The 12,440-nt window shown below is 46.2% G+C and overlaps 1 protein-coding gene across 3 annotated transcripts in view; it reads right to left on the reverse strand.

Annotated features, from left to right (window-relative positions):
- Positions 1 to 6,559: 6,559 nt before the first annotated feature.
- The window catches only part of TMEM132C (transmembrane protein 132C), a 265,766-nt gene continuing 259,885 nt past the window's right edge, over positions 6,560 to 12,440 (reverse strand). For all 3 annotated transcript variants that reach the window (XM_053369923.1, XM_053369925.1, XM_053369924.1), the window contains one exon: positions 6,560 to 8,338. In XM_053369923.1, the coding sequence (XP_053225898.1) occupies positions 7,139 to 8,338 (1,200 nt within the window). In that variant the 3' untranslated portion in view covers positions 6,560 to 7,138. The remainder of the gene's footprint in view (positions 8,339 to 12,440) is intronic.

Genomic DNA, 12,440 nt, shown 5'->3' on the forward strand with positions numbered 1-12,440 from the left:
TTCCCGCCGGAGCGGTACCTATTTATCTACTTGCACTTTGACGTGCTTTCGAACTGCTAGGTTGGCAGGAGCAGGGACTGAGCAACGGGAGCTCACCCCATCATGGGGATTCGAACCGCCAACCTTCTGATCAGCAAGTCCTAGGCTCTGCGGTTTAACCCACAGCGCCACCTGTTTCAAAATTGGCCCTAAGTGGTTGGGGATTCCTTCCCTAGGGGATCCTTGATTGGGTGGGATCATTCTACAAAACTGAGTGAAGCATTAACCCAAATCACAGATGACAAGTGTACCCGCTGCCCCAAAGCTAGCACCTTCTTAAAAAAAGAAAAAGAAAACTGTGAATACTTGGAATCTCTTGGAGCTTCACAGATTGCTCTCACACACTTTATTGCTCAGTGGTGGAAAATATGGCGGAAGGGCAGGGCAGATGGCCGAGGTTCCCACCGGCATCGCCATTCATCAAGCTCATTCTCGCAGTCATCCTCGACATGAAAAGCTCCAGAAAACCTTGTTTCTGCCACAAGTGACTTTTTTGAGCAGTTCATCATTCATTATGCCATCTCAGTGATGGATAGCAGGACTTTGCAGGAGCTGCTTGGCGAGACTTGGGCTTGCTGATACTTTCCCAAGGACATGAATCACTGTGTTCAACCTCACTTACATGCTAATGGGGGTCAGAGACCTATTAGAGTGTTTTGTGCTTCCCCTGTGAAGGCTGTGTATGGTGTTTGTGTGTATGTGTCATCAGCCTGTGGTAACCAAGACCAGGCCTCTGCTTTTATGATGCAGATATGCAGTCTGATGAAACGGAATCAATGGAACAGTTAGGTAATTTTAGGCTCTTGGAGTAAGTGTTCTTAACGGAGCCCCTCCGTCCCCACTTCAAGATGTGGTGAACCACCCCAGCGTTTGGGTCGCTCTTGCTTATTCTGTGCAGTGGGGCCTTGGGCTTCTGCCCCCCAAAGTCTTGCCTGGATAGCACCACTGAACAGAATCCATCCTCTCAGATTGATACGGCCTAGCTGTTTGGGCCAAGTGAGGTAACAGATAAGGTATCAGTGAGGCAATGCCAGGTCAAGTTCAAAGTGTTACTATTAGTATACAAAGCCCTTAGCAACTTGAGACGGGTTTACCTATGAGATTGCCTTAACCCATAGACATAGGAGCCAATATTTGAGGGGACTGGCCCCCTCCAAAGTTGGTGGGCATTGCCATTCAAATGGTGTGCATCCACCATGTCATGTGATCAGTTATGTGGGGTAGGGCTTACCTGCCCCCATGCAATATTTTATTCAAGTTGGCACCCCTGTCCATAGACTCAACATTTCAATCAGCAGAATTGACACTACTACAGGTGCCACAAAATACCCATGCAAAATTGGTAAGAACACAGTCATTTAGTGTGGCAGCAGCACCCTCACTTAGAAACTCCCTGCTTATTGATATCAAGTAGATGCCTTCACTGTATTTTAAGAAGGCAGGCAGGTGGAGGCTGGCTGATGGCAGACAGAAGAAGAAGAAGAAGAGTTTGGATTTGATATCCAGCTTTATCACTACCCTAAGGAGTCTCAAAGCAGCTAACATTCTCCTTTCCCTTCCTCTCCCACAACAAACACTCTGTGAGGTGAGTGGGGCTGAGAGACTTCAGAGAAGTGTGACTAGCCCAAGGTCACCCAGCAGCTGCATGTGGAGGAGCAGAGACGCAAACCCATTCCACCAGATTATGAGTCTATCACTCTTAACCACTACACCACACTGGCTCAGACTGAAGTTGGTGGGGCAGTGTCCCACTTGCCCAAATGGAGCAGATTCCACTGGCCATTGTTCTAAATAATCAGGCTCTTCCTACATTCTCAGAAATGGTATACCCTACACCATATGTATAACAGGCAACACCACTTTCCCATGGTATCAAGCTGGTGACCTCAAGCTGAACATGACATCACCAAGAACCAATGAAGCCTATTGAGAGTGCAGGATTACTGCATCCATTAAATAGTGATCCCAAGTAGACCTACCAGAACTACTAACTAGATCACAAACTGGGTCACTAATTGGGCAGCAGATTGTAGCTCAGTGGTAGAACATCTAATTTGCAAGCAGAAGGTCCTAGGTTCACTCTCCAGACAGGGCTAGGAAGGCTCCTTGCCTGAAACCATGGAGGGCGCCTGCCTGCCAGTGTAGACAGTTCTGAGCTAGATGGACCAATGGTCTAACTCAGTAGAAGGCAGCTTCCTATGTTCCTAATGGTCTGTGGACATATTGGGCACCTTTTGACCTTGCCACTGGCTGCAAATTTCTGATTTTTTTGTTTTATTTTAATGTTGCCAGAGGTATGTGCAAACACAAAAGACCATTGCTAGTTGATTAAGGGCAGGAAAAAGAAGTACTTTTTAAAGCAAATGCTTTTTCATACCCATAGGAGCCTCCTGTTGTTGTTGGCCCAACTTCCACCACCCCTAAGATTTTGGCTCTTTGAGTTGGGTCTGATGGCAGCTGGAGTTCAATGACATCTGGACAACCACAGCTTTCCCCAGCCATGGCCAGGTTGAGGGATACACATTTCCATATAAAACAAGACACTTATTTGCAACACACACACACACACCCCTTTCCCACTTCATTGAAGCATTCTTGTATCCGTCTCTGCAAAGGATTTTGATTTGATTTCCACGCTTTCACCAACAAACCTACTGATCAAGCCATGTAAAGCCTTTTAATTACAATTTGTATAACACATATAAATAAATATTACATTCTTTGAGTCTACAATGCATACTAGGCAAATTTTGTTTTTTAAAAAGTTGATCTATGTTATAGGGTGGTGGGCTTCGTCACACCCAGACAGTCAGACAAACAAAAGGGGGGTAGGGAATCTGGACCCAAATAAAACTTATCGAGTCGTTCAAATAAAAATTGGAATTGATGAAGGCAAGCAGAGTGTGTTCCTATTTAGCAGGCAACACAGGGTGCAGCTTTCCAAAGATGTAGAAGAGAGTGACAAGACCTTTAAATCTCAACAAGATTTTGCTGCGAATCAGGAGGAAGAAGTGAACCTGGAATGTCAGGAACTGTGCTCTTTCGTCCCCTTGCCATTCGGAACTGCAATTAGAATGTTTTCTTGGGCTATGATAGTCCTCCCTGCCACCAGGGGAGCTCCACGCAGCCAGGCAGCACATTAGTTTATTTTGACCTTGTGTTTTTTAACCCCCCCCCCCGGTTTAGTCCAAGGTTTTGATTGGGTGACAGGCAGCTTTGATTGGTGCTCCTTGGCTTCTAAACCTGGCTCTTTGGGCTGTGAGGGTATGTCTGCTCACTTGCTTGCCTGTTTGCCAGGTCCCTCTTAGGCTCCAATCCTGGGCAGGTGGGACTCCCTGCTTCTCACCTTGCTGAGTTTCATCTGCAGCAGCCAGCAGTTCTTTTCCTGGTGTCAACTTTCCCCATGTACGGGGCCGGCTGAACCATGAGACAAGGTGACACAACTGCCTCAGGCAGCAGGATCCCCTGGGGCAGCAGATCCTAATGTAGATCTTAGTTCCCCACTTGTTTCCTGATGCAGATCTTCACTCACTCCTTCTTCCCTGGCAGGGAGGAAGACACCATCTTGTGGTTTGCCTCAGGTGTGAAAATGTCTTGAGCCAGCCCTGCTGCTGTGGCCTAACCTTTTCTGGGTGATGCAATATCATGGTGTAAAGTTGCACACATGAGGTCACCAGGGTTGGGCTTGGGCTTATGGTAGCTGCTGAGAATAGAGGAAAGACTATAGTTCAGTGGTAGAGCATCTGCACTGCATGCAGAAGATACCAGGTTCAATCCCTGGCATCTCCTGGCAATGCTGGGTGGGACCGTGCCTGAAATCCTGGTAGGTTTAGACATTATGGTTGCAGATACTCATATTTTCTGTCCTGACATTCTGAAAGGAGCAGTGAAATGCCTCCTCTTCCACTTCTGTAGCATGTGGGGCAGAAGAGAAGGGACGAGCCTTGTAAAAACTTCTTCTGGGTGTTTTGTTTTACTAATCATGGAGGGGTAAGGACCATGCACTGAAACCCACCATCTTGTGCACCAAGAATTCTGCTGTCCCCAATATCTGAGATTTCCCCAGCTGCTGCTCTCACACTTCCTCACCCTTGAGGACTGGAAATTGGCTTCCATGCTTCTGAGGCAAAAAATAGTCATCTCCATGCTTGGAAGTCATGCGCTGGAGATGACAACTTTTCCCCCCTTTTAGGATATAACTTTGGTTGTGAAAATGAAACTAGAAAGTTCATTTCTCCCTCACTCACCTGCAAAAGAGTGGACATAGTTCAGGAATGGTCAATGCCTAGCTTTGTCAGGACTACCTTATTGTTCTAGTCTGAAGGCTGAAACAATACACCTGTTTTGAGATCCTAAGAATCTTTAAGTCAGTTTTCAACATTCTGTCACACTGTGGGGTGACCAAGAAAGAAAAGTGGGGCTAAGTAGATGAGTGGGTGGAGCAGCACCACAAGGAAAAGGTCCAGCCCCACTTAAGTGATGCACCTTTCTCCTTGCTCCCATATTTATGAATGACTGCCACTCAATCCTATGGGGGTACAGTAGTGGGGTGCGGGAGGGAGCCTTTGGTTCTGATGTTGCAGAACTTCAATCCTCCTCATCCCATACCATTGGCTATGCTTGATAGGGCTGATGGGAGTTGTAGTTCCGAAACATCTTGAGGACCAAAGTTTATGCACAGCATGGAAACAATGGAGCACTGCTGTTGGGGTGTGGGGTGCCAACATTGTAGTGTTGCAACTCCCCTGCCCACCCAAGTAGAAGGTAGCCAAGTTGCCACTAACTGGAACACCATCAATATATTTCCTCATCCTTGTAAAGACTATTCTAACATTACAAGGGAAGGGCCATAGCATTTTAATTCCTTCTACAAACCATTGCCTCCTCTTCCAAAACACACGGCACCTGGGACGCCCAAAGTCTCCTTTAGCCTACATTTCTCAGGTCTTTGGGCTTCCATTCAACTTGTGGAAACTGTGGGGTTTGCCCAGGTTTGGAGCAGGACTGGCCCCACCTCTTGGCTTGGCTTAAAACACCAGCCTCCATGATGAGATGTGGGAGAAGAGACGTAGAACAGGGAAGGGGGAACCTGTGGCCTCCCAGATGGTGCTAGACTGCATCTCCCATGGTCCTTCACCATTGGACATCCTGGCTGGGGCTGGGAATTGGAATACAAGGATGTCTAGAGGGCCACAGGTTCCCCAAACCCAATGAAGGGGTGCATACAGATTGGAGCTGGAGAAAAGACTGGAGCTCTCTATCCTTGCCTCCCGCATGATAGTCTTGATGGGCTTTTATGGATAGCATGTTTAATTTCCTGTTCTCTTGGGATTAAACCACAAAGGGAACATCACAATGGAAGCACCCACCACATAGAGGATCCTATGCAGCATTTTGTCGGTGTCATTTGTCTACTGATGATAAGGCTTTATGCCAAGGGTAGCCCAAGTGATGCTTGGCATATGTTGGACTCCAGGGCCCATCAGCCAGATGGCCACATGTTGCACCATCCCTGGTTCAGTCTGTAATGGAGTTGTGATCGTCCAGCAGCTCATACTTCACAGGTACATCATACATGCAATCAGGAACGATGAGGTCATTGATTATTCAGGTTGAGAGATGCATGTGCTTCTGGAGAGGTTGACAGTGGTTAACTCTGCCATTCCAAAATGTTCAAGAGCTTTTGACACAAAAAAGGTGGACATGAAATATGCACCCAGCATCCTTGCCAGTGGTGGCCTCTGGGACTGGCAGGGCAGACACCAGGGAAGCCACAATGGATGGCGCCTGAGCCAATGGCAGGTGGCACCAACTAATTCCATGTTTGTCCCGTCCTCCTCCCTGCTAAGCTCCATAACTGCAATATAGAGACTTAGGAGGAAGAAGCTGACAGCCAGGGCCAATCCCTGGCTGTGAGAAGGCAGGCAGGGGGACTCGGAGGAATCAAGAATGAGGTTGGTGGGGCAGTGCCCCATTCACCCTTGTGCCCTATCCTCCACTGGTTCCAGCTTCTTCTCAATAGAAGGTGAAATTGTGTGTATGGGGGGAAACCCCAGTCCAAAGTGGGAAGGGCTAATAGTTGGCAGGTGGGTGGTGAGGGCTGAAAAGGCTGCTTCAAGGGCCAGATCCAGACATCAGCTGGCCCTTAATGAAATTCATGCATTCCAAAGGCATGCCACACTGAAATGAAGTGCTTGTGTTGATCATCTTCAAGTGTTGAGAATATATGTAAACTAATGTTGGGATATTATTTTTGTTCCATAGAAAAACGCCTTGGTTAATTATTGCCCCCCACCCGCTGCACCCCTCCAAAATGAAAAGTAAGGTATGAAAGGCAGAAAAGTGGGGAACAAAGGGGAGGGGGACCCTACGTACAGCATGTGACACAATCTTTTTTTAAAAAAATCGAACTGTAAAGAAAAATAATATTGTCTCTCCTCTGCCTGGCATCACATCCTGTCTCCAGCTACAGCGACTGTATGACTATTACCTTCAGACAGTCTCTTCATAAGTCTCAGTATCATATTTTTGATGCTTTATTAGAAATATAAAGAAGTTTTCTTTCTTTTTTATTATCTTTTTTCCTTTTTTTGTAAAAAAAAGAATACTTTTGGTACCTTGTGTTTAATTGTCTTTGACACCCTAATCATTCATATCATAACCTCACCTTGTCCCAGTACATCATACTAGTCAGTTCAATTCCTTTGGGCTTCTTGTCCCAAGTTCTGCCAAGCTGGTACCCTCAAGATGTTTTGGACTATCAAATCCCATCAGCACAGCTGTACAGGCTGGGGCTGAGGGGAATTGGTAGTCCAAAAATGTCTGGAGGGGACCAGCTTGGTGGAGGTTAGCTTATCCAAATGGCTGGACATTCCATCTGGGGAGGGGGACTAAGAACAAGCCATCATGAACATCTTTAGCAAATACCTCTCCCTGACTATATATATATATATAAAATCTGTTGTGTGTAAGTCTGTTCAGTTCCCCCCACAGTTCACACACACACTAACAGATCCATCTTATTCTGCAAGTCCCTCTCAACTCAACTGAAGGCATCAAGGTGTGGTTGCTAAACCATAAAAAAACCCATCAACTGAAGCTATGCTTTGTCTTTGAGCTTCTCCATGTAGTTTCTTATCTCTTTCGACTCCCCCAGGTCCATGTCATGGCAAACCCATTTAATGTCATCTTCATTGCAGTTGAGGATGGAGTTGATGGTGGGGCAACCATCATCTGGAGGGATGGTGGTAAACGTCGTGAACTTCACCCGCTTCCGCTTGGAAGTGGGTGAATGCAAAGGGGGATCGGGTTTCGGCCCTTCCCCCTGCTTGCCCCCTGAGTCAGCCGACCGATGGATTTGGCTCTGGATACTTTTCGGTGTGCTGCCATTGAGGAGCTGGTTGCTCTCCTCAAAGCCTATCCCTCGGTCTATGTTAGTTGTGCGTTCGTTCTGCTGGGGGGAGACGTCCACTCGGTTCTCTAGGAGCTCACTTTCATTCCCAAGCCACACCCAGTCATGGGAGTGGCTCATGGAGGTTTGCCCTTCCATCGGAACTTGCTTGTGCCGGTATTTTAACGTGAAGGTGGCACAATTTATCAGGAAGACAAGGATGGCGAGGCAGAAGACTCCCAGCAGAGCATACATCCCAATCTCCAAGTCACTGAGACCCCTGGGTGCCTGCACAAGGTCACTGTCCTCTGTGCCACCATTGCTTTTGGGAAGGTCAATTTGTGCTGGGAAGTTGGTGAAGTCAATTGGGATGTTTTGGAGCTGCCCGTCATCCGAGAGCTTTTCTCCATCCAGGCTGTTCTTAAAGACTTTGCTTTTGATCGTAGACTTTGCAGTGGTGCCAGCTTTCCTGACGGAAACTTCCTCTCGCTCGGCAGAAGGGCTTCCATAGTACCGCCCGTCTTGCCCATACCGCTCTTGGTCCAACACCTTCTGCCTTCGGTCGCTTGCATGGTTCTCGATCTCATCGGCATCGTAATCGCCGGCTCCATGGGAGTTGGCATCATTCTGACCAAACTTGACCTTGATGCTACCGTTGCCTACGGCAAGAACACTCTTCCTCTTGGACTTCTGGCAGGTTTCAGAGATCATCATGTCCACTTTGACCAATGTGCCTTGTCCTTCGCCTTCTGCTGCAACCACTGGCCATTTCATAGCAGAGCTCTGGTGGGCTGAAATGACTGATTCATCGAGAGAGGAAGCCGAGAGGGAAAAGTCTTTGGGGTTGTAAATGTCCAGTGGGGTCACTGAGCCATCGCTGAACTGGATCCAGGAGCTGACCACTGCTTCCTAAAAGATAAAGGAAATGGTTAACCACAAGATCTGAAATGGGCCCTTCATCTCACAGTTGCATGGAGAGATAGGTATAGGTTTTCCTGCTTCCTAGCACTAAAATGAAGGATCATCAACTCAAACGAAATTGCAAATAGCTAAAACATGGAATGGGTTACTCAAGATGTAGTGATGTTCAACAACTAGACAAAATCATGGCAGATATAGATATCAATGGTTACCAGTCATGATCACTGTATACTGCCTTTAGGATTAGTCACAATAAAATGTTTCTAGGTATCAGTTGCTATGAAATATGAATGGGAGAGCGATATTGCAGCCATGTTCTCGTGTTCCCATGGGTCACTGTGATAACAAATTGTGGACTAGATAGACCTTTGGTCTGATCCAGCATGGCTTTTCTTATGTACCATTCTACCTTCACAGTTCTGAAATGAAGTATTTGTGTGCATTTATGTGCATAGGTGTGAATGGGGAGGGGGAAAAGATAATTCTTTTTATTTTCATTTTTCCTCTTCTTGGAAACAGGAGCAAAAGGACCATCTAAATGATCATTTAGCCGAACTGTGATTGATACATTTTTTAAAGGTGGCACCCCAATTATGGAACCTTCTCCTCACCGATGTCATTTTGCTGCCCTGCGAAACCTTTCCAGGTCTATTTCCCCACGATTTTTTAATCCAGAGTAACTCATTTGATCTTTGTCAGTGTTTTTATGCAGCTTTTTATTACTTAACTTTTATTTCTGCTGACGATTATGCCCTGCTCTCTATAGATCTTGTTGCTTGGATATATGTTCCTTTTAAATTGTTTCTTCTCATCTGCTTTTATTGCAGGTTCCTTTTAAATTGTTTTTATTGTATTTCCTGAGATATATATGTTTTTATTAGCCACCCGGCAAAAGTGTTGGAAGGAAGGGGTAGAAATCCCCACATTGAATAAATAAAATATCCATTTTCATCAAAGCTGGAAAGAGGGAGGAAGCAAAATATTAATTAACAAAGCAACCCCTCATTTTATTTTATTTTTAGGAGGGGAATCCTATAGCAGAGCTACTGCCACTTCTTCTAAATCACTGTAAACACGACAGGTGTGTTTTTTCTCTTTTTTTCATGGAAACGCAGGGAACTGCTTTGCAGTGAATCAGACCCTTGGAGCATCTAACTCAGTCCTTTCTATACTGACTGGCAACTGCTTGCCAAGATTTGGCAGGGGATTTTCTCAGCCCTACTGAAGATGCCCAAGGATTGAGCCCAGGGCCTCCTGCATTCGAAGAAGATGCTTTTACCAGTGATCTACATTCCTTCCCCAAATCAATATCCAAGTTAAAACCTGATACAGGGACACAGGAAGCTGCCTTAGTGGAGGCTGTCAGTGTTTGAAAAAGAAAAGGCTCTGACCTCCTTTTTACTCCTTTGCCTAGCCCTCAGTTGGCACAAAAGAGTCTTTGAGAAAGAGTATTCTTGCAGAGTATGGCTGCTTTTATTCTTAAAAAGTCTTCTTCTCCAATCATGACCGACAGCTTTTACACACACCAAACTCAACCAGCTTTCTACCATCCAACCAACCCACACCAAACACTAACATTGGCCACTCTATAGATACAGGTACAATGTGGTGAAAGGTTGCATGAGTCATTGTAGGCCGCTGACTCATGCTGACTTAGTTCTTTTAGCATTAAAGAAACAGCGGCCAATTTTTAGGCGTGACAGAGGCTGGTTCATTGGGGCGATCAATCTCAGTCTCCGTCAGCCAACTTGCATGCAGTCCATGGGGTGGCCCTGGTGGTCAGCTTCCTTCTTCTGAGTCTCAGGTTTGCCCTTCTGGAACTCAGCAGGGAGGAGGGAGGTGGGGACAAAACTAGAATTAGTTGACCCAAGTGCAACAACACTGTCTCTGCTTGTGACCCCCAACACCTGGCATTCAAAGGCATATGGCGTCCCATTGTGCTGTCCAATCATAATGCCAGCATATGTTACCAAGTTGTTTGCAAGCAGTTGAGATTTGTTCCACCTTAGCTCAGAACAAAGTGCATTGCTACCCTTCCAGTTAAATTTCAAGCTTTTTGCTGGCAACAGCGAAGGGCGTTTAGTTCCCTGGGAAACTGGGACCTAGCTAATATTCCATTTTGAAGCCAGTCCACAGCATGCTTCGCAGAGACCAGGTGAGGGGGAAACATACCATGCCACTGCAGAGAAAGGACAAAGGGCTCAATGTTTTTAGCATGCTCAACATGTTAAGTTGGAAAGGACCCCAATGGTCATTTAGTCCAATCTCCTGCAGTGCAGTAATTTCTGATAAGGGTCTGGAAACCAAGCTTTATGAGGAATGGTAGAGAGAGTGGGTATGTTTAGCCTGGAGAAGAGGAGACTGAGTGGTGACAGCCATCTTCAAATACCTCATTGAAGGTTTTTAAACAGGGGTGGGAGGTCTCCTGCATTGCCAGGGGTTGCACTCAATGTCTCCAGGGGTCCCTTGAAACTCCACAATTCTATGATTCTTCTGTTGAAGGCTAATTGTGGTGTGGGGGTGTTTTTAGTGTGCTTGGGGGTGCAGCTGAAGAGAGAAGGACTATACTTCCTGGCTGTGTCATCCCCCCACCATAACTGTCCCTCCTCCATTTGCCATCCAATTGCAACACTATGGGCATTTTTGGCAGGGAGGTCACAGCTGGGGAAGGAAAAGTGAAGATCACAAAAAGCTACTGGCTACAATAGAAGGCTCCTCCCCAGCACGATTACAACAGGAAGGAATGGGGCCTTTTTGGCACTAGGGGGTGCCTCTGTGGGCACTTGGGTACTGTGTTGGTGACTCATGGTCTAAGGCAGCCTTTGCCAATTTGGTGCCCCCGAGAGTACCACTCCCATGATCCTCAGCCAGTGCTGTGCTGGCTGGGGCTGAAGGGAATGGTAGAATCCATGAAAAAAAGAAATGATGTAGCACTGTGTCCTTCAAAGAACTGTTTCTGCAAAGCTGGCCATGCTGGCATGCTGCATCAATAAATCGCCCCCACCCTCATTCTTCGACAGGCACCTCCAATTACCATCAAGGAATGAAGACGGATGAAAACCATCTCATCTGCAGAGCTTCAATCTTTCATGATGGCACCCGAGATGTGACGGATCTCCCCCTGGCCCATCAATTACAAGTCATAAACATGGAGAGATTATGGTAGCCCTGGTTACATTCGCCTCCTCTTTTCTTTCTTTCTTTCTTTCTTTCTTTCTTTCTTTCTTTCTTTCTTTCTTTCTCAGTTCTGCAGTTCTCTCTGCAAACAAGCAACATTTTCACAGGATTGCTGCCAATGGTCCTTTTTTTAAAAATTGGGATGATTTATTTGATGGCAGCAATGATGGGAAGAGTGTGAGATCACTTTGAATGGCAGCAGAGCATAGCTGAAGGGAAGAAAAAACTGGGGCCACTCCAGCAGTTGTGGGTCCATCGCAGGACCTCAGATGTTGAACAAAATATAGAGGAGAGCATGTGCAGGAGAAGGTAATTTGTAAGGTGCCCAAATCCCAGTCAATGCTACTCACAAAGTAAGCTGAAGCGATTTACATTAAAACAAATGAAGAACATCTAATGAAAATCCAAAAACACAGCAATGTTGATAAAAAGCAGGACTTACAGACCCCACCCCATAGAAAGAGGCCACAATGGTACCCTTCAAATTAAGGACCAAAAGGCCAAGTAAAGATAAATGTCTTTGCCTCAAAATAAATATGGCGTCAGGTGGCACTCCATGGGGAGAACATTCCACAAGTGAAGTGCCACTACGAAAAGGCCCAATTTAGTATTGCCGCTCTCCAAATCTTCCATGGTGGAGGCACTCAAAGAAGGGCCTCATATGATGATTGCATTGTCTGGGTTGGGTCATGTGGGGAGAGGCAGTTCTTGAAGGACTGGGTTCTTGAGACTTATTTATTTATTTATTTATTTAGATTTATATACTGCCTGTCACTGACTGAAAGTCGGGGCCAGCCAGCTGAACAGCAGTGACTCCAAGACCCACTGAAATTTGCTACATTCCAGAGCTTCCAACTGGGAAGTATGGAGTATAGCTGATACAAACAGAGCTTGAAGTCAGCACCAGTCAGCA

The sequence above is a fragment of the Podarcis raffonei genome, chromosome 16 (genome assembly GCF_027172205.1).
Source record: "Podarcis raffonei isolate rPodRaf1 chromosome 16, rPodRaf1.pri, whole genome shotgun sequence".
NCBI classification, from domain to species: Eukaryota; Metazoa; Chordata; class Lepidosauria; order Squamata; family Lacertidae; genus Podarcis; species Podarcis raffonei.